The 27,699-nt window shown below is 40.3% G+C and overlaps 1 protein-coding gene across 1 annotated transcript in view; it reads right to left on the minus strand.

The window, feature by feature from the left end:
* Positions 1–220: 220 nt before the first annotated feature.
* Positions 221–27,699, minus strand: part of pi4kaa (phosphatidylinositol 4-kinase, catalytic, alpha a) — a 45,571-nt gene continuing 18,092 nt past the window's right edge. The window contains exons 21-54 of the mRNA XM_032539215.1: positions 26,907–27,052; positions 26,689–26,822; positions 25,370–25,452; positions 24,860–24,930; positions 23,414–23,538; positions 22,708–22,789; positions 22,521–22,604; positions 22,311–22,400; positions 21,677–21,796; positions 20,061–20,153; positions 19,000–19,156; positions 17,815–17,942; positions 17,557–17,715; positions 16,024–16,175; positions 15,625–15,732; positions 15,098–15,225; positions 13,687–13,842; positions 13,109–13,188; positions 12,811–13,010; positions 12,195–12,282; positions 11,784–11,951; positions 11,318–11,371; positions 10,876–10,996; positions 8,932–9,061; positions 8,774–8,844; positions 8,414–8,486; positions 7,666–7,846; positions 7,473–7,577; positions 5,768–5,893; positions 4,147–4,267; positions 2,864–3,023; positions 2,568–2,657; positions 2,207–2,290; positions 221–852 (exon numbers count right to left, since the gene is read on the minus strand). Of these exons, the coding sequence (XP_032395106.1) occupies positions 801–852; positions 2,207–2,290; positions 2,568–2,657; positions 2,864–3,023; positions 4,147–4,267; positions 5,768–5,893; positions 7,473–7,577; positions 7,666–7,846; positions 8,414–8,486; positions 8,774–8,844; positions 8,932–9,061; positions 10,876–10,996; positions 11,318–11,371; positions 11,784–11,951; positions 12,195–12,282; positions 12,811–13,010; positions 13,109–13,188; positions 13,687–13,842; positions 15,098–15,225; positions 15,625–15,732; positions 16,024–16,175; positions 17,557–17,715; positions 17,815–17,942; positions 19,000–19,156; positions 20,061–20,153; positions 21,677–21,796; positions 22,311–22,400; positions 22,521–22,604; positions 22,708–22,789; positions 23,414–23,538; positions 24,860–24,930; positions 25,370–25,452; positions 26,689–26,822; positions 26,907–27,052 (3,920 nt within the window). The 3' untranslated portion in view covers positions 221–800. The remainder of the gene's footprint in view (positions 853–2,206; positions 2,291–2,567; positions 2,658–2,863; positions 3,024–4,146; positions 4,268–5,767; positions 5,894–7,472; positions 7,578–7,665; positions 7,847–8,413; positions 8,487–8,773; positions 8,845–8,931; positions 9,062–10,875; positions 10,997–11,317; positions 11,372–11,783; positions 11,952–12,194; positions 12,283–12,810; positions 13,011–13,108; positions 13,189–13,686; positions 13,843–15,097; positions 15,226–15,624; positions 15,733–16,023; positions 16,176–17,556; positions 17,716–17,814; positions 17,943–18,999; positions 19,157–20,060; positions 20,154–21,676; positions 21,797–22,310; positions 22,401–22,520; positions 22,605–22,707; positions 22,790–23,413; positions 23,539–24,859; positions 24,931–25,369; positions 25,453–26,688; positions 26,823–26,906; positions 27,053–27,699) is intronic.

Raw genomic sequence — 27,699 nt, forward strand, 5'->3', positions numbered from 1 at the left:
CAAAGTACCAGTTGTTAAAATCTTCTGATTAATATGTTGGTCACATATAACTCTACAAGTTAAATCCCAGCAAGATATCTGTGATTCTACAGCAAATACTCTACAGTAAAGACTACAGCATAACTACGTCTGATTCTCTAAATACCGTCACATTCCTACAGACTAGCGTTAGATTTAATGCGTTGTGATTCCTGCATTGATTTTGGATCCATCTACCAGCTCTACTAAATCAAAAGTACTGCAATTTTATTGACCGGTTGATTTAAATGCAGGTCGTTTTAATCTTGGATTTCAGACGAATCATCTCTGTTCGAGCTTGTGATCATAGGCAGGAGAAGCCGATGAAATACTGTGATCTATAAAGTGCATAAGAGTGGATACCGGCATAGTAACAAAATGATAACAATGATAAAAGCTGCTTTGACAAAGTCTGTAAATATGGCTCCCTTTCCGGCCATCTTCCTCACGTGTGAATATTAGTGTTGTTAAATAACAGCATCAAGAAGAACATACTTAAAGGGTGATTCAAATAGCTGTTTTTGGTCGTACATTGTTCTTCACTTTCAAGTTAAACGTCTTTAAAACTCAGAAGTACATTATAAAATCCGACGACTTACAGTATGCTGAATAAAAGTGGAGCATTAGGATCAAAGTGCCATATCGTTGTCTCAGAGTGGAGTACAGAGTGGGCTGAACGTGCATCCAGCGCCTTGTTAAAATCATCCAAAAAGAGGGTTTGCATTGCTTGTGTAGAGACGTTTGTGTTGGACGTACAGCGCCGGCCCGGCAAAAGAGACGTGTCAGTACGGGATTTGGTTCTGGTAATACTGCAGCATGTCGTACGTTTTGCTCCTGTTGAAAACAAGATCATGGAAAGATAGATTAGTGACAACTCCCCATCTCTGTGCTACAACTATTCTTCTCTTAGTGTTTGCATGAAAAGGGATAGTTTGGATCTTTTAACCCTTGTGTTGTAATCCCGGCTCAAAAGTTGACAAAGATTTGACGTTTTCGTCCCTGTTTCAGACTTTTTTTTTTTTTTTTTTTCCACTAACACCTTACTACCACTAGTTCTACACTATTTGTTTTGGAATTCATGGTCAATAACCCTCATTTATATAGAATTATACCTAATATTTGAGTTAAAAAACAGAAATTCTGAATTATTTTGACTAATAGTTAAGATCAGAGGAGCGTACAGATGAGACTGGTCAGGAATGAAAGTGATCAAAGAGCGTCGTGAGGAATCCAATCCATTTTTTGTGGTAATTTGGTTAAAAAGAAACCCATATTTTACATATAGACATTTTTTAAAGGGGGTCAAATTTGACCCGAGGACAACAGGAGGGTTAAAGTGTGTTTGTATAAGCTACTTCTCCATAGCTACGGAGCAGCTAAAAGCCTTTTAGTTCAGTTCCCCGTTGTAAAGGGCCGTCTGACAGCAAGGTAAAGTGTTGAAAATATTCTAAATATAGCTTCCACTTAACCTGATAGATGTTTTTAGGTGTCTAAAATGCTTTTAGCTGCCCCCCCCCCCAAAGCAGACATTGCTTAGCTTCCATGTTAATGCTCCTGCTTGCTTCTCCACACTGAGCGCCATCTTTAACCCTCCTGTCGTCCTTGGGGTCAAATCTGACCCACTTTCAAAATGTTTCTATATCAGGGATTCAGGTTTTTTCCAACCAAATTTTTCAAAAAAATTAACAAGGATGGTTTCGTTCAAGCATTACTCTTTACATCTTGAAGTAAAATTCATTGAATTTGGGTGTTTAATTCGATGTGGTAGCATTTGATAAAAGAACATTAAAAACAGAGACAAATGTAAAAAACAAAAAAAAACAAAAAAACTTTTTTAAAAAGTGATTAAAAAAACTTGGGAAAAAGCTTTAAAAGCATTGGGGGGAAAAAGTGACAAAAATGTCAAAACAAAGTGCAAAACTTAAAAAAAGTGACAAACTTGGAAAAACGCTTTTAAAAAAAAATGGGCAAAAATAGTGAAAGAATACTACAAAAAAAGTGTTGCTAAAGCTGACCGTGTTAAGCGTTAAAAACTAATTTAAATATGAACGTTCGACCCAGAAAAACAAAAAGTTGCAAGGTGGACAAGTAGACAACACGAGGGTTAAACTATGTAAACTATCCCTTTAATGTCACTTTAGTAAAATTAGTAAAAACAAAAGCTGCCGAGGGGTGGGATTCTTCTTACCTGCTGCTGAGGAAACAGCTTTGGATGACTTTGATAATGAAGGCTGCCGCTTCTTTCTCGCTCATTTGAGGATTAAACCGTCCTCTGATTAAACAAAAAAAAAATACCCATTAATGTTTAAAGTTGCAATAATTAATTCCCTTCCAACCAGGGACCTTTACTGCCTTATCCCCTTTGTCATATCCCCTTTTTCTTCACCATTTACTTCCCCAAAAAATAAAAATGCAAAAATAAACGACAAAAGCTAGAACAGAAGTAGAAGTTGTCCTGTTTGCCACAGTCATATCCACAGTATTAACAGTATACTAGTAACCAAGTATTTATACACATGTTGAAGTTGCCCCCCAATTGTTGGACTTACTTGAGGAGTTTGATGGTCTGTCCTCTGAAGCATGGCAGTCCCGTGTCGAGCATGAGGGTCACTAGAGAAACCACCGCATCCATGTAGGGTCTAATGTCCAGAGAGGAAGCAACAAAGTTACACTTACAAAATTAAACCACCATATAAGAGAAATAAAAATGGTTTCCTTTGACTCCAATCTTCCAAACTCAACATCATCTTTAAGGTTTTTTTTCCTCTCGTGACAAACCACTAAAGCAAAAGTGCTAAAACAGCATGGAGATCTACTGAAGACCTTTTATTTTGCAGCTTCTCACCGTACAGCCAGATACCCTCTGACACACATCTCCATGAACCACTTGAAGGGCGTGGCCTCCATCTTGCCCCCCATGATCATCACCATCTCGTCGGTCAGCTTGATGTCCGGCTCCCAGCCCAGGTTTCCTCCGGGGGAGCTCTCAAACATGAAGCCGAAGTCTGTGGGAAACAAAGCTCACATTCAGAAGACCAGACCTCAACTAAACATAGTTCACGTCTGCGTTTACACCGAACAAAAATATAAACACAACACTTTTCATTTTGCCCCCATTTTTCATGAGCCAAACTATAAGATCTAAGATGTGTCCTGAAAACCTGTCAGTATCTGGTGTTATGGTAAGGGTTCATACGTGAAGAGAACACCTCTCCAAAGCGCCAGACGCCATTGAATTGAGCATTTGCCCACTTAACCCTCCTGTTGTCCTCGGGGTCAAATTTGACTCATTTTCAAAAGGTTTCTAAATCAGGAATTTGGGTTTCCTTCTAAAAAATAAAAAAAATAACGTGAATGGTTCCATACAATGCTCCTCACAAGTTAAACAACTTCAGATCAGTTTACTATTTTCATTGATTTTGGGTGTTTTATTAAATTTTATAGCATTTTATGAAAAAAAAAAAAGAATTAAGCACACTGAAAAAAGTGACATACAGTAAATGTAGGAAAAAATCGACAAAGACATTGTAAAAAGTGAGAAAGAACTTTGGAAAAAGCAGGAAAACGTCAAAAAAGTGACAAAAAATGTTGAAGAAAGCTTCAAAAACTTCAAGACAACAACAAAAATGTCCAAAAAAATTGACAAAGAACTTTGGGAAATGGGACAAACTAACAAAAGTGTCTTAAGGAGGTTTGAACTTAAAACTTGGACCCAGAAAAACTAGATGTTGGTCTATTGGAAGACAACATGAGGGTTAAGTTGCTTACTACAACTGCAGTCAGATTGAGAGAGAGAGAGAGAGAGAGAGAGAGAGAGAGAGAGAGAGAGAGAGAGAGAGAGAGAGAGAGAGAGAGAGAGAGAGAGAGAGAGAGAAAAAGAGAGAGACAGAGAGAGCGAGAGAGAGAAAGAGAGAGAGAGAGAGTTGAACCCTAACCAGCCTTTTATTGTGGCCAGCCTAAGGCACACCTGTACAATATCTATTCTCATCTTTGAGTTCAGCTCATGAAAAATGAGGGCAAAAAGAAAAGTGCTGCTTTTATATAAAACACACACACACACACACCCACACCCACACCCACACACACACACACACACAAACACACACACACACACACACACACACACACCTATGTGGATAAGGTGTCCTTTGCTGTCCAGCATGATGTTGCCGTTGTGTCGGTCTTTGATTTGCAGCAGGAAGAGCAGAAGGCTGTACGCCGCCATGCTGCGGATGAAGTTATACCGAGCCTGGAAAGAAGAAGAGGAAGACATCAGAGATCCTCCTGTGAAATTCTGCTGGTGTTTATTCACGTTAGTCTTGCATTGCCGGACCCACGCAGTGGCTGGTAGCCAAGGAGGACACGGAGGATTTAAAAAAACAAAACATGACAGACTCTTCAGAAGAAGTCATTATCCTCAAGTTTCCGAGCGGTAAAGCCACCGGACGCCACAATCTCCTGAACATCGTCATACTGAGAAACCCAGAGAGAGTTGTGTGGAGCTGAGAGTCTTAATTAGCTTTGGAGCCATTTAATCTATTGTTCATTGTTGCATTATGGCTTGGTTCGGTAACCTGTCCATTAAATTAAAATCACTGCTTCGAAACTTGATAAAAAGGGCTTGAAAAATAATTGCTCAAATGCCACCAACTCCTTTTCAGGAGCTCTTTTATTTATTTATTTATTATATATACTGTGTGTGTGTGTGTGTGTATATATATATATATATATATGCGCTATTTTATATTTGATATGGTATTATGCAATTGGGCATTGTGCAGTACAGGTTATTGACCACAGCATGAGCTAACGGGAAATGTGCAATACTTATTGAAATTAAGTGCAATACGAGGGGAGGATGTGTTGTGGGTTCACGTCTGTTCTTCTGTGATTGTGAGGAAAGGTGGGGGGGGGTATTGGCTGAGGTTTATTAGATGTTCATTGAACCATTGGATGAGATAATGTATGATTATGTTTCTATGTAGGTGCACTACGTATGTTTATTGTGTGTTTATGCGAGATGTGTTTCCATTTTGTTTCTCGTGAATGCCCAAGATGAATTTCTCCTATGGTAGACAATAAAGGCTTATCTTATCTTGTCTTATCATTTGGCAATGGCTTGAATGTAATATACGTAATTAATATCAAAAAGTTACACACTAAAGCTTTACATAAACTTATTATATTAACATGTCAGGGAACAAAGATGTATCTTTTTTTGTTTGAGGAAGGTGACTCAACAAAGATGACTAAGTCATCATTTGTGTTATTAAATCAGTTCTGGTGGTATGCGTCTCTCTTTAAATAGAAAACACACCTAACAGAGTGGTAAATCATCATAATCACTGATACGCAAGTCTTCTGGTTCCCTTTTAAACTTCCATTAATCTAAACTAGCCAGAAATAAAAAGTCACTTCCTCCTTCTACCATCTCTAAACTAAATTCTGTGAGAAAAACACACTCATTCTGGGCGTATATTTGACCTATTTAATGATATATAATAATAACTTATCTGTAAAATTGTTTTAATTTATGTACTCTGGATCCATCACTAATTTATATGCATGTAGACATCTACATATCTATACAGACGTGATCACACACGTTTACAGCCAGCTCATTCTGGCTCATTGACAGTAATCTCGGACATTATCCGAGGACTACATACGACAGGGTTGACAGTAGACCCCAACTCATTCATTACGTTAAATAAAAGGGTGAAGGTCTTAAAAGTTGAAGTCTCCGTACCTTCTGGAAGGCCAGGGTGGACTCATCGCCGTACTGGTTGCGGAAGTAATCGTACATCCCGAAGTCAGTCTGTCTGCCGAGCTGGTCTCTGGACTTGCAGTCTGGGATGCACTCGATCACGCCACACTGAGGAAAACAGGATCGCTTAATAAATACCCAAATATAAAAATAAAGTTCTACATACAGTATGCAAAGTTTTGGCCATCAATGCTATCAATTATGATTTGTTAACCCGTGTAAGTGTTGAGATGACGGGATGTAACATGGGGTAAATAGTCAAAACACACAGTTATAAGAGGTGTTCAACATGTCTCTAGTTTGAGCCATTTATGTAGCTAAACTACTTTGTAGTAAATAAAAAAATAATGTGAATTATTGACAAACTTTTCATTGCCAGCATTTACTGTATTCTAAAGATTATCTTTGGGTCAATCTTTACCAAATAAAGAATGCCTGCGAAGGACATTCAGCGTATTTTCACATTCGTTTTTATGTGCAAAGAAAAGTCTTAAACACTGTGTCCCGACAGTGGTTTGTCACACTTGTCCTAACACTTGTACACATGTATTTAGCAAAAAAAAAAAAAAAGTCCTGTCACTTTCAACTGCTTTAATATTTTAACATATGCAAATATTTGCATGAACATTAAATGATGTAACAACTAAAACATAAACTGGACAATTTTCACAGTCAGGTGACTAACAGAAATGGAATAATGTGTCCCCGAGCAAAGGGGGAGTCAGAGTCTAAAGTAGCCCTCAGTATCTGGTGTGGCCACCAGCTGCATGAAGTACTGCAGTACATCTCCTCCTCATGTACTACACCAGACTGGCCAGTTCATTAGGTACTGCAGTACATCTCCTCCTCATGTACTACACCAGACTGGCCAGTTCATTAGGTACTGCAGTACATCTCCTCCTTACTGTGAGGACGATCAGCTGTGCTTCTTGTCTCCCTGTAGTGTTGTCTTAGGCGTCTCACAGTAGGGACATTGTAATGTATTGCCTTGGCCACATGTGCTGTCCTCATGCCTCCTTGCATCATGCCTAAGGCCCGTTCATGCAGATTAGCAGGGACCGTGGGCGTCTTTCTTTTGTTGTTTTTCAGAGTAAGTAGAAGTGTCTTTTTACTTTCCTAATTTTCTTTGAACTGGGACCTTAATTGCCTTCCGCCTGCAAGCTGGTATTGTCTTTTTGACCGTTCAACAGGTGTTTGTTAATTGTTTATGGTTCCTTGAACAAGCATGGAAAACATAGTTTTAAACCCTTTACAATAAAATTGTCTCTAAATTTATTTTGATTTTTAAAAAAACATCTTTAAAATAGCGTCCAGAAAAAGGGTTGTTGTTTTTTTGCTGGGTATATATGTCTTCTGTGTCCTTATTTGTGCATATAAAATTAAAAAATAAGTGATGTGCAAAAACAAATAAATGCATGAAAAAAACCTTAAGGCCTGGAAAAGAAATGAAGTACAGCTGTTCATTCTTGCCACCAATTTACAAATATATATATATATACATATTTTTAAAATATTGAAAAGGAAAGAAAATAATACAAATTCCAGACAAGATGTTCTACAGATAAAAAAATCATTCATTCTTAAAGGAAATGATGGCCCACGCTACTAAAATAAGATCCAGGTTGTAAACAAATCCAAGTGTAGAGAGGAGGAATAGATAAGAGATAAGAAATACTTGGGCTCTTACCCCTGGTGCCGTGGCGACCACTCTGTAGGGGAAGACAAACAGATCCAGGCCTACCAGCTGGAAAATATTCTTAAAGAGTCCAATGATCTGCAGAGCGAGCATGTCCTGGAGACAGGGAAACGCAGAAGGGTCACAAGAGAAGCCAAAGCATCCTTCCCCTGAAATGTCCCTGTGAGTGAGTTCAGAGAGGTACCTGTCTGCAGTCGTCTCCCACTTTGAAGATGGCCGCCTGCCAACAAATCCTGCCTGATCCGTCTGGGTTCTCCTCTCCGTCCTCCAGACAGTCCGTGGTGGAGCGAAGCCCCTCCCTCTCCAGTTCACTCACCCCGCAGCGCTTCACCTTAAACTTGGCCAGGTAGGGCGCCTTGGCAGCACTGTGACGACAGAGAACGCGCTCCCATGAGATAAACATACACTGAGTTTCTGCAGGTTTCACCGTCAAATTTAAGACCTTTTTAAGACCTTTTAAGACCATTATTAATAATATTTAAGATCTTCATCACAACATCAACTGAGGCCATAAATACAACCGTTTCAGAATCACTAAACTTGTACTTCCCCCAAGCTGAGAATAAAACCCGTTTTGTCTGTGGTACAATCCGAAAGAGACCTGTGCCAATAACACAAAAGCTGATTGGCTACAATGTAAGTTGCATGTTGGTCCCATTTGTAGTCGTAATACGGCAATATTATTTTGGATTTGTGGAAAAAAGAACACCACAACAGAATTTAAAAAAAACCTGACCATTAGACGTAGCTTTGCATGGACGTAGAAAAAATTAAGACCTGTTTGACATTATTATTTAAGCACTAGAAAACAATATTTCAAGCAATTTAACTTTGTAAGTCTTAAATTGGCTAACATTATGGGCTTTTTAAGACTTTTAAGTACCATGCAGAAACCTTGAAAATATGCATAGATCCCTGACTGCCTCCTTTACCTCTGCATGGGTGTTCCAGACTTGTAGTCGATGTCCAGCACTATGGCTTCAGGGTTACTTGGTAGGTAACAGCCTGGAAAACACCAAGAACAGACAACAGCAGGCTGTGTTTGGGGACTCACATTCACGTTGCACTTTCTATTTTAAAGTGACAAATATTTATATTATTCACACTTAATTTACTGCAATTACACGATGGGCAAGGGCCCACAAAATGTTGGGAATACAAACAGAGACCCTCTTCCACATGGACTAACCCTTTAATCTGCACAAGGTATACCGTGATATTGTGAAAGCGTGATATTTTTTGTTGATTCAGAATCTTATAACAGCCTATGCCTACATGGAAGAGAGGGTTACCTGACTGGACTTTGATGTCCGACAGAGCTTTGAGACAGGCTCTTTTCCTCTCCTCTCCCTTTGGAACGGGCCTGGAAAATAAAGAGAAATCAGACATTAATTTACACCAAAACATTCACTTTGCTAATGATTTTGTGAAGTAACGGTGATGGATTTACTTAAGAATGGCAGACACGTTGGTGATCTTGTTGAAGAAGTCAAACTCTCTCTGGTAGAAGTCTTTAGCCGGACCCGACAGAGAACCGGTGATCTCCTCCACCATCTGCTCCAACAGCTCCCCGATGTCCGCTGCGCAGAAGAATAAGGCAGGAAGAAATGTGATCACATCCACTTCATTTGACTGAATTAGGCCTGCTAGGGGGTTTCCCATGAGGCAGACAATATAATTACACATCTAAAAGAAAAATATATCACATCCTTTTTAGTCTAGCATTGCCAGAACTTCCTCTACAGCGCTGCGGAGGAGGGTCTGGCTAGTCCACCCAACATACCGGGATGGAAGAGAAACGTACTCTATTTTTTTGGCATTTCTTTAAACCAATCACAATTTTCTTGGGCGGCACTAAGCTCCGAACAGAGCCATGGCACCTCTGCAAACTAGACTAAGGAAGTAACTTGTTTTGGTGGAACATGTGTACGTTCAAAGGCTTTTTTAGTCGTGTGAGAGAAAACTGACTGGACAGATAGTCTAGCTAGCTGTCTGGATTTACCCTGCAGAGACCTGAGGACCAGGTAACCATAGTCCTCAGAAATCCACCGGAGGTTTGAACGCCAACACAGAGACAGAGGACGGGGATGGACATCCAGGTGAAAAAGAAATTAAACATCGTGGATATAGACTACATCATTGTCCAGTAGCCAGAAAAAAATTGAGTACAGACAAAACAATTAGAGTACATCTCATGTCATATGTATATTAAAGGGGTGGTTCAGAACTTTGGACATAAGATGTGTGCCAGTGTGGAGACAGTTTAACACTTTTCATCCAGTCCTTCCAGTTGGAGAGTTCGCTGGTGCTAGGCTAAGTAGATATAGTAGTGTATAGTACACCTTGTGGATTCCTTTGTGCAATCTACTCTGCTTCTGTAGCAATGAGTGACAGCTGTAGGTAAATAAACTTGTGTGATTATCATGAAGTGGCTTTCTCGGTTGCCTAGGTAACATCAATCCGCCGCTGCTGTAGCCTGTGCTACCAACTACAGGGAACAAAGTATAACTGTTGCAATGCGATGCAAGGGTAGTTTTACATTTACTGTACGTGTATCGATAGTCTGGCGTTATAATTTATTTGCCTTTAGTGTGCTATAGGGTGGGTAAGACTGTTTTTTAATGGCAGGCTAGCAGATACTGTTGACTTGCACTAGCCTGGCACCAGCGAACTCTGCAACTGGAAGGACTGGTTGAAAAGTGTTGAAAACTGTCTCCACTGATAACAAAAAACACACTGGCTAACTTGGAAATAAGATCTTATGTCCAAAATTCTGAACCACCCCTTTAATGAAGAAATGGAATGACTGAATAAATAGTTCATTCATGAAAATGCAATTTTAGATTTTCAATAACAAGAAATAAAATGAGGACAGAGTTTGTAATGTACCACACATCAGCTGCATTGACCTGGGTGCTACTGAAGGAGGTTTCAGACATCCCTGTTAAACATCAGTCATTCTTTTAACTATAAACAAAGCTTGATTTTGAGAGAAATTCAAGGTTTGGGGTCTTGCCCAATGCAACTTTGACAGGGCCAAGGATCGAACTGATTAATTTCATAGTTGACAAGTAATCATATAATCTTTGCAGCTCTAATCAAGTTATATTACTGAAATAATCAAATCTGGAATGGGTCTCACTCAATAAGGTTTGAAAAAGGCGTCTTTGTTTCAGTACGTATGCACACCAGGTTCCTACCAGTATGTTCTCAGGAAACGGGAGCAGATAATATTGAGGACTCCTGTAAAATATTAAGATTTAAATTCCCAATGCTCAAAGTTATTTCCATCCTCATATCAGGCAAAGTGTGATCAATCTAATTAGTACCACTGCTGCTCTCGCTGACAGTGGAAGCATTGGAGTTGGCTGGAAGGTAGCGAGTCTCTACTCACGGTCTTTCTGGTGTCCCTCCTCGTCCATGAAGATGTTGGTCTTCATGTTCCAGATGAACTGGTGTGCGAGAAGCTGAGACTTCTGGGCCGCCCACAGGATGTACTCTCTCACGTAACCCATCTGAGCAGGACAGAGAGTCAGCGGTTGTTACTACTGCTTCACGAATGACAATTAACCCACGCATAACTCTCGCCAAGACGCAACCTTGGGTCTTTTTGTGAATGTACCAGAGTCGAACTTTCGTTTGAATGCATAATTAAGGCTAGGGGTGTCAAGATTTAGATTTTACATCGAAATTTATCATCACAGACTTGAATATCGATATAAAAAACTGAATCCTTGATACTGCTACTCGGGTACATTCACAAAAACACCATAGGTTGCATTTTGGCGAGAGTTACACTTTAACTAAGCGTTAAGACTCTTGTTATTCATGTTTACCTTGTCGTAACGGAGAGCCTGAACAATCTGAGGAATGTAGAACAAGATGGCATCCTAAGAAGAAAAAAACAAATGTAATGTTAAGAGAGCTGTGATTACCTAGTGCACTATTATCAATATATGTATGTGTACATGTGCAGTATGTCTGTACCTATGCATATGCATATACATATTCTTTTATATTATTATTTTTTTAAATTCATTTTCCTTCTCTCCTCATGTGTCAGGTAACAGCCGCCATGTATACATGGTTAGCATGTTAAATTGTATTTTAGTTCTCTTTTTAAACAAGAACACTTTTGACATTGCCTTTATTGATATGCCATCCCACTATCTGTATTTTCCACATTTTGTACCAACAAGCGGTTTCCGTATCATGTTGGAAAATAATAAAAACAAAACTGTGAGAAAGCTGTGAATTTTTCAAAGTTGGACATTCGTTACTGCAAAAATCCCCGAGACTTACTGGAGGAAAGGAGCGCAGCACTTTAACCCCGTACTGAGCGGTGAGAGGATGAGGAGGGTACATGCTGCTGAAGTAGGACAGACCAGTGGGGGGGTCTGCTGGAGCCCAACACAGGATGTGGCTCAGCTCAGGAGAGTCGGCATCAATAGTGTGCCACGTCACCAGGAACTAGGGGGAACAAAATAGGGAAAGAAAATACAAAACAATGTATTAGGAACTATATTGCTATACTGCTGGATTTGCAATATGTATGTGTGAAGCAATTATTTCTTCAGGTTTATGTACGTTCGTGTGAGTATGCGTGTTTGGCAGTTTGGACTGTATCATGTCCCTGTATATGTTTTAAAAGTCAATAAAGAAAGTGTCATAAAAATATAAAAGTCGAAAGCTCATTAGACTCCGTGCTCTTACTTTGACGGCCTCAGGAACATCACTGACAGCTCCGGGGTCCAGTCGCACCAACCGGGTCACTTCAGCAACAATGGCGTCATTCTTAAATCTGGAAACCAAAGTCAGAAATAAACAAATAATCTACAGTCTGGCAGTTATTTTCTCCTTCTTTAATTCCCCCACTTAAATCTTTATAGACATACAGTATATGCTTGTCTGCTTGACAATCCCAGTTTTGCAGCAATGAATTTCAAGCGAGATGAACAAACAGAGAAACAGATGTTGACAAATTTTCTTTTTGGGGACATATTTTGAATTAGGGCAAAATTTGAAGTTGGAAAAAAGGCAATAAATTGCAATATATCGTAGAATACTGCTTTGTGACATAAGTATTGTGATGATATTGTATCGTGAGGACTCTGGTTATCCACCCTATTGATACACATCCCAGGCTGTGTTAATGGAAAACAAAGGAGTGCATCAGTTGTATTTGTTTAGCAGTTGATCAATCATTGCGCAGCATTGCTTACTGCACCTTTAAAAAGTATTTGGGAATTGTATTACACAAACAGAGAGAGCGAGAGAGAGAGAGAGAGAGAGCGAGAGAGAGAGAGAGAGAGAGAAAGAGAGGGATAACCTGGTTGGTAACTGCATGGCCAGGTAAGGTGCGATACCCCAGGCTAGGTTGACGTTGTCCTTCCACTGTTTCTCCGTCAGACTGATGTATTTGGACCTCCAGTTGGCGATGCTGGTCTCCACCGACTGCTCCGTGGCGATGGCCAGCTCCTGAGTGGAGAGGGGGTTGTACCACGTCGTCAAGCGCTCGATCTCACTGGCCTGGAGAGACAGGAGAGGACACAGAGGGAAAGAGAAGAGCGTGAAGATAAAGAGCCGTAGGTTTAAAACCAGAAAATTAATTCATTTTCAGCCCTCACCAGTAAAGCCAGCAACAGAGTCCTGCGTTTCATGTAGTATTTGTGGAGCTGCGTCCCTCTGTTGCTCTTCTTGGACAATCCTAGGATGTAAAGAAGAGACAGTCAAAACATGTGTCGGTCTAGGTTTTTCAGCCTTTCTCCATCTGTGGTCTTTTGAGCGTTTGTGTATTCAATGAATTGGAAATATCATTGGTTACAGCCCTGGAACTGTCTGAATCTGGCTGATCGGGAGTGTTCTTACTCTGTACGTTTTATCAAAGATATATTGGGAGCTGACTGACTTGTATCACCTACTGTATACACACACAAAAGTTTGGGGTCACTTCAAATTGTCCATTGCACTCCATTATAGACAATATACCACGCACGCACGCACGCACGCACGCTCAAACGCACGCACTTCTTTTATTCTATTTATTCAACATATTTCAACACATATTTCAATTTAAAAAAAAGCAAAAAACATTTTTCTTTTCTTTTTGTTTAAATAATGTTTGCTTTAGATTCTTTGGTTTTCCTTTTAACATTGTTCCATGCACTGATTCCTTCCCTTGTGACATGCTGAAAGCAAGCTGTACCTGATTTCTTGGATGTGGTGGACATGCCACTGGACAGCGGGTAGGTGTTGATCCATCCCTGGCCGCTCTGCTGCGAGCGAGCGCTGGAGTCCATGTTGCTTCTGAGGTCGGCAGCGTTCATCACCGACAGACTGTTCAGGGACGGGTCCTGATTATCTGTTCACATAACAAAAGGATTTAGCATGGCCAAGACAATCAAACTCATATAGAAAATCCTGAAGAGAAGAAAGCACAGGCTGAAGGTTCTTGTTACGATCTATAAACAGCGAAAAACATCCACAGTATGATCGTTGATGAGGGAGATTTTGAAGAGCGAATGAGCCGCACGACTCAGTCCTCTGCTTGTTGTGATGGTCATGCATTTGAAAGCAGGGAAAACCAGCGGCATGTAAATGGAGGTAGAGGTTGCTTTGAACCACTAATACTGGGTCAGATATAATTTTGTCTTGTTAAAATGTGCACTATGAGTTCCTGCATGGTTTCAGCACAATTTCATTTTTGTCTCAAATCGTAGGCACCTCTCCTTGATCTGCTAGCTGCCCACTGATAATATGGTGAAAAAGTCCGGTCTTGGGAGACAACACAGGGGTCGTAAACGTCAAACAAACACTTAAGGCACAGGATAGGCACCAACACACAACACAACACTCCAGCCAATCACAGACAAGATGGATGGGGGAAGGGGTGGGGGTTAGCGGCAGTTAGCCATGACAGTTACGGAAACATGGGGGTAGAGGCGAGCTTGCTCTGTTTTGTTTGAAAGTGACCATGCAAGAACTCACAGTGTGCCTTTAATGCACAGCAGGGCTGAAGGTAGATTAATCTGATCCAGGATCAGCGGTTTGAGGACTCGTCTACCTGAAGCGCTTCGATGTGTATGACAATGGGACCATGTCTTTTCTGGGGGTCGTCGAGAATGAAGGGGAGAAGATTTTTTTTCCTTAACTTGTAGTATCTTCTTTCGATACCACGTTGACCAATCGAGGAGAAAGGCGGACGGGTGGGGCTGACATGATGAATAATCATGCATCTTAATGCAGCGGGCAAATTTGCGCTTTTCCTCACAGCTGCTTCACAATAGGGATAAAACAAAACAGATTGATTGCAAAAGTAGAAGGAGTAAGATAAAAGTAGGAGCAAGAGTGATCAAATAAAGGGGATAATAAAAGCTATAAAAACATAAAACGTCTGGGTTTGTAGCATAGATAGATACCAGGATCTATCTGTAGCAACGTGAGGACAAACAGCGTCAAATTTGACCCGCCTAATAGCATGCCCCTGCTGCAGTGCAGTCCGAGCTCCACCGCTTTAGGCTTACTTAAGATAGAAAGAGGAGAAGTGCTGGACACGATAAGCGATCCAAATATCCCGGCAGAGAGCGTGCTCGGGGCTGGGATAGTACCAAGCTCACCAGGTGGGACCAAGTGGCACGCTGCCAAGTATTTCTTGTCAGACAGGATGCTGGCGTAGAAACGGATTACGATGCTGATGTCCTCGCGGAGTTGCTTGTCACCTTGGGTGGGAAACTTTGGAGCAGTGCTGGAGAGATGGACAATAAAGAGTAAGAGCATCTTTAGTTAGGAGCTTTATTTTGTTTTTGTTTTATTTTGTGTTTGTGATGTTTTTACTAAACCTTTGTGCAATCTAATTCTCTTTGAGGTTGTATTTGGGCACTGAGGGGCTTTGACGTACATGCTAATGTCTGCATCCTAACATGCTCCCAATGACAATACTAATATTTTTAGTAAGCAATAATACTAATTACTACTGTTTGCTCCTTTGGTTTGTTTGGGGAAAAAAAAGCAATAGGCCCTTGGAATTGTTTTATAATATTATATAGACTAAATCATTGTAATGTAATCCTAACCCTGTATTATGTGTCTGTGTGTTTGTGTCTGTGTCTGAGTTTGTGTTTGTGTGTGTGGGGGGGGGGGTTACCTGAAGTAATCAAAGGCTGTAGAGTAGATTTTCTCTCTGAGCACATTTCTAACAGTTGAATTTGTGAGGACATCAGAGTGGAGCAGAGCCAGGCCCAGAGTCAACAGCCTGAAGCACGGAGAAATTCATTAAAAAAAACATCTGTGTCGCAAAATTCTACACTTCTTAATTATTAATTTCCTTAAAAACCAAGCTGATTGTGAAGACCCCTACATTACCGACATTAAATGAAAGGTAAGTAAGCATAGGGATCATAAAACATACCATACATTATCTTTAACCTGTGTGTGTGTGTGTGTGTGTGTGTGTGTGTGTGTGTGTGTGTGTGTGTGTGTGTGTGTGTGTGTGTGTGTGTGTGTGTGTGTGTGTGTGTGTGTGTGTGTGTGTGTGTTTTTGTACCTGAAACGAGGTCCAATGGCAGCTACGTGTCGGTTGAGGCTACTCTTAGCCCCCCCGACGTTGAGAGACATCGAGCGTTGAAGCAAACTGCCGAAGATCTCCACTTGATCTGCGCTGGAATACTTTGCTATCTCAAACCTCTGGACTAGAAACTGGAGGGGGAAAAGGCAGACACGTGAGGGGATAAAGGAAATAGTGAAGATGGAGTATGTTTACATGCACACTAATATTCAGAATATGATAATATTCTGAATTTGATGCAGGTCATTTAAACAGCATATTCCATTATAAGGCCTTAATCTGAATTTCAGACGTGGCATATTCCGATATTATTCTGGTTTTAGATGCATTACTTGCACATGTCTACAGCACATTCGGAATATGTCTCAATCAGGGTTTTTACTGCAGTTTGTGACAGTTTACAGCGTCTTGCCTATTTACAAGTTACGGTCAGCTCTGTGGGTTGCTATGGTTGTTGGTCACAAACCAACCAGCTAACTATTTACAGGGCTGCAGTAAGGAAGCATGCCTGAAATGGTCATAAGGAGAAACACACAGGACCACTAAGGTCTATATAAAAGGAGACTTCAGATACAGTATTAGGGGACCACTAAGGTTCTATATAAAAGAGACTTCAGATACAGTATTAGGGGACCACTAAGGTCTATAAAAAGAGACTTCAGATACAGTATTAGGGACCACTAGGTCTATATAAAAGAGACTTCAGATACAGTATAGGGGACACTAGGTCTAATAAAAGAGACTTCAAAACGTATTGGGGACCACTAAGTTCTATATAAAGAGACTTCAGAACAGTATTAGGGACCACTAAGGTCTATATAAAGAGACTTCAGATACAGTATTAGGGGACCACTAAGGTCTATATAAAAGAGACTTCAGATACAGTATTAGGGACCACTAAGGTCTATATAAAAGAGACTTCAGATACAGTATTAGGGACCACTAAGGTCTATATAAAGAGACTTCAGATACAGTATTAGGGACCACTAAGGTCTATATAAAGAGACTTCAGATACAGTATTAGGGGACCACTAAGGTCTATATAAAAGAGACTTCAGATACAGTATTAGGGACCACTATGTCTAATAAAAAGACTTCAGAATACAGTATTAGGGACCACTAAGGCCTATATAAAGAGACTTCAGGTACAGTATTAGGAGACCACTAAGGTCTATATAAAAGCATCCAAAGAGCACCATGTCATGGGACCTTAACATAACAAAAGAGTTGGATATCAACTGGATTTTGGAACGGCCACCTTTCCAAAAAGGTGGTTGAAAGAACAAAGAGGGAGGTGTGTTTGTACAGTCAAACAAGTCCACCAGTAGCAGAGATCTTTAAAAAAAAATGCACAGATGCATTGAATACGGGAATATTAGCGGAATATTCTCTTTCGTTAGCCATGTAAACAGCTCAGTTGGAATATTGTCTTTTTGGGAATAAAGGCAAAAAACAGGAATATTATGTGCATGTAAACATAGTCATTCACGAGAGCAAGTAGGTTCCTCTGACCTCGATCCATATTTGGTGAGGGATAACATCTGGAGGGCAGGGGACAGGCTGACTTTCCTCTGATGCAGCCAGAGGATCCGCCTCCACCTGAGCGTCTGAGAACAAGCCCATCTTAAGCTCCACGGTCATCTGCCACGCTCCCGCCATCTCTCGCATGAACTAGGCAGCCAAGAGAGGAGATTTATAGAATAAATACAATACAAATGTGCTGACAACAAAAGAAATCAGAAACTAAAATGGTAAACCTATCTATGTTACCGGTACTTCCACTCCAACACGGGCGGCCAGCAGCCACTCCCAGCAAGCGATAGCCGTTTCCATGCCGTGCGCTGTAAACATCTTGAGAGGAGACCAGCAGAGGTGGTGCAAGAGCTGAGGGTCGCAGTCTGAAAACCAATCAAGAAAAAACACCAAAGCAGCAATCAAACAACAAATCAAGAGCACAGCCTTTGGTAGCCAGGGCTTTTAATGAACTTTTTTGATCATCAGCCAACATGGCTAGTACATTTTTAAAGTTGCCGGCCAATTAGATTTTTTCACAAGCCAAAATTGTCCTTGTTCTCTTCTTCTCCCTTCCTTTTTCATCCTCATTGTCCACTGTGTCTGCAGCCTTCCTCTTTTGCTCTTCAGGTTTGTTAACTACTGAATAGTATTGCCACATTTTTTGTTTTGTTTTTCCTAACTAACGTTACTAGGGATCGGCCCATACTGTTATTTGTTTTGTTTTTTAAAGTCAGAATCAGTGGTGAGTGAAACTGCAGCAGAGCGACAGACACAGAGCTGTAGCCGAGCCAAAGTAGAACACTTTTTAATTAATTCACTTTATCGGATATCTGGCAAATGAAACGCTGATGCAGATTATCTGATAACTGACCAACAAAACGGCCCAATGATCAGCCAGGGCTGATAATCAGTCTATTCCTAATTTTGATCGGTTTCAGCGTGGATCACAATCAATACCACACACATCAGCCATTGGTTGACACTTAGAAGGACATGTCACAACATAGTGTTCATGGGGAATGTAGGATTAGTACTACAAGTAAAAAAACAGACTAATCTGGCAACACTGACTTGTCGCACCGTTTGACAGCCGGCCGATTCAAACTGACAGTGTTGTTTGCTTCATTCATCACCAGCCAAAAGCCAAAGCTCACTTTTACACGCATTTGGCGGGGTGTGAATTTAAAGTCCTGTTGGTTGCACAGAAAAGCGCAGAGAAAGAGTGAAACCTTTGGGTGCCCAGATAGCTCTGTTGGTAGAGTGGGCGCCCATATATAGAGGTTTACTCCTCGACGCAGCGGGCCAGGGTTAGATTCCGACCTGCGGCACCTTTGTTGCATGTCATTCCCTCCCCTTTCATGTCTTCAGCTGTCCTGTCAAATAAAGGCCTAAAAAGGCCCAACAAAATAATCTTTAAGAGTGAAAGTGAAAGAGTGACACCTTTGGAGCTGATGAGCAATGCGGCCAGTTTGAACATGGACTCAGTGAAAGCTTCAGGCTGCGTAGAGTCTAAAGCCTCCCCCATCTCCTTAACCATCATCCTGCTCAGATCGCACTGTCCTCGAACTGCCTGGGTGAAGTGGATCATACCCGATACCTACAGACAACATAGAAAAGATGTGAGCAGGAGAAGCACACTATTTAAAACACAAAAAAAAGACAAAACATCTTAGCATCATTTATGCACATAGGATTGGGCTGCATCGCATTCCATGTGTGCTACGACTGCATTACAACTGCATTTCCCATCCAAAAGGGTTTCAGTGTGCACCAGGAACATTTTTAATCAGCTAAGCAACCAGATTTCTAATGTAAAAGTGTTTATGCTCGATTTAAAAGCGCCTTTGCACACCTCTTTTCTGGGGCAGGTGCGTTGGAAAAGACAAAAGGTTACCAGCGATATTTACTAAAGAAGTCCTGCACGCTGTCCATTACGCCTTGCAACGACTTTATTTCACAATGTTTCAGTCACACACACCTTCCTCAGGTCTGAAACGTTGTGAAATAAAGTATTTGCAAGGCGTGATGGACAGTGTGCGGGATTTCTTTAACAAAGTTGTTTTGCTGGCATTTTTCTGAGTTTTACAAGCATATACAATCCAAGTTGCAGCTCAATTTGATAACAGGTGCTTTGCGGCGGAACTAAAAAAAAAAAAAAAAAGATAATTAATTAAGGACAATTACATTGGGAATTTGGCTGTATCAAGACACGGAGATTGTTGCGTCTGTAAGCAGTTTGACAAAATGCTGCTGCTGAGAGACACATAAAACACACTGTGACGCGTTCAAGATTGTATTGCAACGATTTATTCCGCCACACAAAAAAATACAACTAGCACTGCAGTTACCAAATGTATAATTATTTTGTGTCGATATATAAGTGCGGCGGTCAACAGCAAGTGTTCCCAGGCTCACCCCCTTTCTGTTAAAGCCCAAAACAAACCCTCCTACAGGAGGTATTAACCATAGCCATTACAGTTGGTAAGATGTGGTGGAGTTACCTCTCCAGCGAATCTGTTCCTGAGGTTGAGGGAGGCCATGAAGTTGGAGTAGTCCTTCTTCACACAGGTAGGCCTCTCAGATAGCTGAGTGGACTACAGGAGAAAACATATGAGGTACTACTTCAGAATGCCTTTTTCAGACATGGAATACAAACAATGCTGTCTTCATCTATCTGTTATAGTGATTTTTTTTTGTCTTTCAGAGGTATCGTGTCTATACATTTTCCTTATGGTTTTATTGAAACATGACATTAAAAAAAGAGCCGCAGTGTTAGTGTGATATTGAGAAGCTGATGTGCAACAGGGAGCATCGTCACCGCTGTTCTCCGGTATGGAGAGAAACGATTGATATGAGTGTGTTCTTTGTTCATCAGGGATGTATTTTTTAATTATTTTGCAGTTTAAGGCTTTACTCATGACCATTGTGAGCACAGGGGACGCTGGCCTCTGCTCCTATCCTTTCAAATAAATCTACTCTGTGTGCACAGTTATAAGGCAAGACTGAAGACAGATTTTTCAAAGGCTTTATGGACAGATGAAATGAGAGTGACCCTTGACAAACCAGATGGATGGGCCCCGTGGCTGGTTCACTAATGGGCACAGAGCTCCACTCCGAGTCAGACGCCAGCAAGGTGGAGGTGGGGTAATGGTATGGGCTGCTATTAATAAGGATGAGCTGGTTGGACCTTTTCGAGTTTAAGATGGACTTAAAATCAACTCCCAAAACCCCTGACAGTTTTTATAAGACACTTTCTTCAAGCAGTATTACAAGAAAGTATAAGTCCTTCAAGAAGGCCATGCTTTTTATGCAGGCCAATGCTCTATCACATGCATCCCAGTACTGGACTGCATGGCTAGCCAGCGAAGGCCTTAAAGATGACAGAATAATGACATGGCACCCTTCCTCAGCTGACATCAACCCCACTGAGAACTTGTGGGCCCTTCTTAAACGTGAGATTTACACTGAGGGAAGACAACACACCTCTTTAAACAGCATTTTGGAGACTGTGGTTGTTCCTGCACAACAAGTTTATCATCAACAGAGATGCCATGGATGGAAGTAATCATGACAGTTATTGAAAAGAAGAGTGGCCATATTGGTCATGGAATATTTCTTGAAAGGTCAGAAGTGTTTATTTGTACATTTTGAGTTTTATTCTTACTCTAAGAAATTAAAAAATGTTTTTTCATTATGTTGCCTAATAATTCTGCACACAGATATTCTCCTGAGAAAGCCAAAATTCACTTTTCCTTTGTTAAATATTCAGACTTAAGGTTTATTAACATTTCTGATTGACTGAGATCAAAGTATTTGTTACAACACAATAAATCCTTAGGAATACAACTTTCCTAATAATTTTGCATACAGTGTACTAAATTCCCCCATGAAGTCTAAATTCAGCTGCCAATTTTATAATATTGTGCATTACACAAGCACAAAATGACAAGATGTTAATGTAGGACTCCCATTTAATTCCAATTTTGCTCATTTTTGTATGTAAACTGTTCTTCTGAATATTTTCATCAACACAGTTGGAACTTCTGGAAGGGCTAAATATCTTCATTTGGCAGCATTTATAAGCATTAAGCATGTGAAAAGTCAGTTTGTGACATACCCCCAGTGTGGTGCTCTGCCTGTTGTAACCAGCGAAGTGCAGGATGCTTTCTGTGGCCATGGCCAGGCCGGTGTGCTGGGAGAGACCCGACACCCAGTTCTGATGTTTGTTCAGATACTCCTGAAAAAGACAACATTAAGATCAGTGGTTAAAACCACATTTAAGTCCACCATTTTAAGTCCAACTTCATTTATTATTATTTTGGCTTTACATGTGGGGGTTTTGGTATTTTAAAGGACTTAAAAGAGAGGGTCGGTAATGTTGAACCGCTAGCCAGATTTCTTCTTGGACCTCCGTAAAATCCCTCCCCGCTGCCCTTGTGGCTCCGAGCCACAGAACGGCTTTGGTTTCATTTAGAAATATATATAAGCCTATATGATAACATATTTTGTACTTTTTCATTAGTCCACAGCAAAGGGCAAAGAGGCCTTTCATTGGTACTTGCCAAGTGAATACACAGATTTTTAGTGATTACAGCAGCTACAGATGACGGATCTTTTTAGCTCTTTATTAAGAGCCCATAACTTAATTATTGCTATCGGAGCGTGAAGACCATTTAAAAAAATACATACAAAAGTGTTTTATTGGAAAATGTTTCCAAGCATGCCTTTAACATTTCAAAATAAAATGTTACCTGCAGGTGTGATTTGGTCACAGATGGCGCCCACTTCATTGCCTCTTTAAGGATCTCCCCACAACGGGCAGCAAAATCCTTCACGATGCTCTGAAATTTTAAGATCCAATATGTCTTTGATTATTTTAAATAACTTACACATACAGACGGAAACACATTAGAAAATAAAGTATATGGTGGTGAGTACTGAAAAGGTTACAATAACGTTACCTCTCTGGCTTCATATGTATCTGGGACAGTGATTCTGTATGGCGTGTCAGGGATGTCGTAATAAGGTTGGTCTTTATGAATGTCCTGTAAAAACATCCTTATCAATGACATGGTTTGACACGTGTATTCAGTATAAAGACAGACAGAAAAGTTGATGCTACAGTGATGTTTAGTAGACATCTCTTACTGCACTGAGTGAGAGGGAAAGTGTCTGCAGGATGTCTAACATGGTCCTCAACACACGGCCGCTCCATAACAAGTGGGGGAAACTGAGGAGAGAGGGAGAAAATACTGTTGACGCTACCGCATTTTAAACCATTAACCCTTGTGTTGTCTTCAGGTCAAATTTGAAATACGGGTTTCTTTTTAACTACCGCTACCCAAAAATAACACGAATGATTCCATTCAACATGCTTTGCACGTGTGACAAAAGATCGCATCTCTTCTTCATCTCTACTTCCCTAGGAAGGTGTTCCAGGCACATCCAGCTGGGAGGAGGCCTTGGGGAAGACCCAGGACTAGGTGGAGGGATTATATCTCCAACCAGGCCTGGGAACGCCTCTGGATCCCCCAGTCGGAGCTGGTTAATGTGGCTTGGGAAAGGGAAGATCGGGGTCCCCTGCTGGAGCTGCTGCCCCCGCAACCCGACAGCAGATAAGCTTATGAGGATGGATGGATTTATTCTCCAAAGTTCAGTTCAAAAGTCTTTAGAATAATAAGCAAATTAATTGTTAGATGAATTGACTAATCATAAAAACAATTGGGGACAGCCCTAGTTTTGACCCGGGAGGACAACAAGTGCATGGTTGAATGAAAGACAACACAAGGGTTAGTGAAAGAGTCGGTGTAGTATTATGAGTAAATGTGCATGTGTACTATGTGTCCACTCTCACGTTTCAGCCAGGCCAGACAGATATTTGTCAGCCACTCTGCGGATCCTCTTGTGGATGTGGTTGAAGTTGACCAAGAGGAACTGAGCGTGGCGTTCCAGCTCCTCCTCATGGGCTTTGGTTTTTGGCTGAAAATATAACAGCTCGTAAAAATTAGGTCGGCAACTTATGGCCGATTACTTTCTCAATTACTGTATTTTCCGGACTACTGGTCACACTTTTTTTTGTAGTTTGGCTGGTCCTGCGACTTCTAGTAAGGTGCGACTTATATATCAAAATATATAATTTAATTTTAAATGTTAATTCATACTGACTGACATGAGCCTAGAAGTAAACATTAAATTAACTGAAACAGTAACTTAAAGACAACTGAGAAAGACTGAACACAAACAAAAAATGGCCTAAAAAAGAAAATCCTATCCCGCAGATTACAAAGAGCAGGTGGTAAAATATGCAGCCGAAAACGGTAATTGAGCAGCAGAACGAACGTTTGGAGTGAGTGAGAAAATTGTGAGGGACAGGCCAAAAGCAGAGGTTACTCTTACCGCAACGAAGAAAACAAAGAAAGCTGATTTTGTGAAATACATTTCTAAATAAGTGCGACTTATTCACTACCGGCCAAACGTTTGGGGTCACTTAGAAATTTCCATTGCGCCCCATTATAGACAGAATATCAGCTGAGATCAGTTTTTTTTTTTTAACCAGGGCAGTTTTCAGATTACATTATGTGCTTACATAATTGCAAAAGGATTCTCCAAGGTTTTTCTAGTTTTTATTTTTTTAATTATATCAAATTAGTGAATAGAATGAGCCTTTGAACCATTGGATGAATGGTTGCTGATAAAGAGCAATGTATATGTTGCATTAAAGATCAGCCCCCCCCCACTCAGATACGCTGGTATTCTGTCTATAATGGAGTGGGATGGAAATTTGTAAGTGACCCCTAACTTTTGACTGGTAGTGTATATGTTTTTTTTCCTCTTCATGATGCATTTTTATGACTGATGCGACTTATAGTCCGGAAAATACAGTAATCGTTGGGTCCATGAAAAAGTGAAAGTGAAAATGCCCATGTGGGGATGTCATCAAATGTCTTGTTTCAACCAACAGACCAAAGTTCAGTGAAACTTAGTTTGCAATGATATAAATCAGAGAAAAACAACAAATAGTCACTTTTGAGAAGATGAAGAATATTTAGTTTTTTTGCTGGATAAATCGTTTAGTTAATTAGTTGTAGGTTACATTTTCTGTTAATCAACTAATCAAACAATTGTTGAATTAAGATACACTAGTTGTATTTACGAAGCCTTCTGCAATTAACTGTCAGGGGAACGACATGTTACAAAAAGCATCTCAGACCCTGTAGTAAAAATCCCCCAGAGGGTCAGAATCTAAAACACACTCTAAAACAGGATACGAGTTCTTCTTCATTGAAAACATCCTCCTTACTTTGTCAGCCATCATGTGCAGGAAGACCTCAAAAACCTTGTCGCTAACGGCAATCACACACTGCATCATGCCTGGAAAGAATAGATTAGGCATTAATGTTTAGACTAGGCCTGCACGATTCAGGGGAAAAACACGAATCACGATTTTTTAGCTCAGAATTGATATCACGATTCTCTGCCACGATTTGTTTCTCATGAAGTGTAATGTGCCATTTGGCACGATGTGCATCGCCACAAGCCTGTAAACAGAGGCTTCAGTGAAGAGAAGGGAGAGCATTGTAGCGCGAGGGAGAACGTTAAAACCTATTTTATACAGTCTATGTTCAAAACTCACAGAAGAAAGTAGCGTTTGTGATGCAGTCGGCTTGTAAATTTAAATGAGAATCAAAGTCATTAAAAACGTTATTTAAAAATTAAATCTCAAACTGGGGTGAACGATTTATCATGCAGGCCTAGCATAGAATAAAAAAGTAATAGCACAGGGTTTTTTTTTTTCTTTCTTTCTGCTTACCAGATTTATCCTTCTGTATCGCTCTGTCTTCAAAGTATCGGAACATGACCTGAAAGCGCTCAGAGTCCAGAGCGCGCAGCATCCTAACAAATAAAGATGAATAAAAATGTAGATATAAAAATATAACCACTGAACACGGTCAAGCACATAAGACAATATATGTGTCTGTTTTACCTAAATGTTCAAACTTTTTTTTTTTTTAAAGTGCATGCTGTGCACTCTGCCCCATGTAAAATAAGGGTCTCCCTCTATGGGCCCCAAGTTTAAGATAAAGGTTTAGAATAGAATAGAATGCCTTTATTGTCATTATACACAAGTCAACAGTACCTGTGCAATGAGATTGAAGCAATCCCTTCACAGTGTTGACACAAAAATATAAGAATATAAGAAAATGTAAAATGTGGTAGTGCAGAGAAAAAAAAAAAGGGGGGGGGGGGGGGCTGGTGAAGTCCGGAGAGCAACTGTATGCATATTTTGATGCAGATGTTTGAAATGAAAATGAAATGAAATCCTAGAGCTGTGCAACAATTACAATTTTGTTTCCCATATGACCACAATAATAGAGTAATTTGAGAAAAAACATTATGTTACACAACTTTTTGCAGGTAATCTCTTTTTTCTTGGGTCCCGAAATTTTAAAAGAAATTTCAAACTGGAAAAGTATGAAGGGAAATTCTCCAGGTGTTTTTAGAAAGGTCTTATAACTGTTTGATATCTTTCTATTTATTTTTTTAAGCCTATTTTTGGGGAGTTTTATACCTTTATTGGCAGGACAGCTGAAGAAATGAAAGGGGGAGGGGGGGGGGATGACATGCAGCAAAGGGCCGGAGGTCGAACCTAGGTCCGCTGCGTTGAGTTGTAAACCTCTAGAAATGGGCGCCCGCTTTACCAACTGGGCCAACTGGGCGCCAATTGACAGCTTTTTTTAAACTTATAACTTATTACTAGGGCTGGGAATCACCAGACGCCTCCAGATACAATATCATCACGATACAATGATTTTAAACATATTCCAATTCATAACCTTTTTTCCAACTTGAAATTTTTGCCCCAAATTCAAATGATAAAATAAAAGAATAAAAGATCAAGACTTGGCGTCGGTGTATCAATACAGTATTGCCACGGAAAATATCAAGACACTATTTTGTCCCCCCCCCCACCCCTAATAAATACAAAAATGCAACATCTTTCAAAAAGACAATGAGTAAATAATCTTGATTTTAATAGTGACCCAAATAATCTTGATTATTATTGTTTTTCCATAATCGAGCAGCCCTAATATATATATATATATATATATATACACAATGTAGACATACCTCATGTATTCCAATCTGTAGACAGACAGCAGATATGTGGACATGGCAAAGTCCAGTTTGTTGATGAGCGCAGCCACCTCCGGCGGAGGATCCAGCAGGTTGATGATGGTGCTACGCAGATCATTCAGCTCCCCCTGAAATACAACAATGAACGTAATGAACTAATGCGTACTTTATGCGTGAGCATAGTTGCGGAGCGCACGTGTGTTCTGCCGTACCGCAGTGACAGTGTCGTTCTTCAGTGCAGAATTGTACTGCAGCTCCGAGCGTAAAGGTTCCCCGCTGGGAAATGTGAGCAGCGGCGATTTGGTCGCAATCTCACAAACTCCCTCGTACCATTCCTCTGGCCACAGACCTGCAGATTTCAACAACAGCAACAAAACATGATGAGAATCTGTAGGAATATTAAAACTATGTCACATCAAGTGAGGGTTTGCCCCATTCAGTTCAAGATAAGGCATTGTTTCTATTGGACTTTAAGAGGATGGAAGAGTGAAGTGGTGCCATCTATCCAGAAGTGGGCTTGTGAGGTGGCTAGGGTTGTAACGTCTGAAAAATGTCATTTAAGTGGTTTGCCAGATTAGATGTCTATGCCAGAAAATGGGGAAAGTATCTGAACTTTGGGGAGGACTCCTAAAACGCTATGTGCTGAGGAGAGACGTGTACGATGACTTATGATGTTGTCATTTATTCATATGTTTAGGGCTGTCCTCGACTGAAGATATTCTTAGTTGACTAACACATGATTTTGTCGACTAATCGATTAGTTGATTTAATCAACAAAGCTGTGCGCTTTGAGAGGTAGTTTAGACTAGAAAAATACAATATAAATGTAGTCTGTAAACATTAGTTTCTACACAATTAATCCTGCAAAAGCATCACTTTATATCTTGTGTTCACCAGAAATGTGCTCATAAGTTTCTTGGAAATGAGTAATTATAAAATGAATTATTAACTAAAGAAACTTTAGTCAACTAATTCCAAAACAACAGATTAGTCAAGTAATTGACT

Source organism: Etheostoma spectabile, chromosome 16, assembly GCF_008692095.1.
Source record: "Etheostoma spectabile isolate EspeVRDwgs_2016 chromosome 16, UIUC_Espe_1.0, whole genome shotgun sequence".
In the NCBI taxonomy this organism is placed as follows: Eukaryota; Metazoa; Chordata; class Actinopteri; order Perciformes; family Percidae; genus Etheostoma; species Etheostoma spectabile.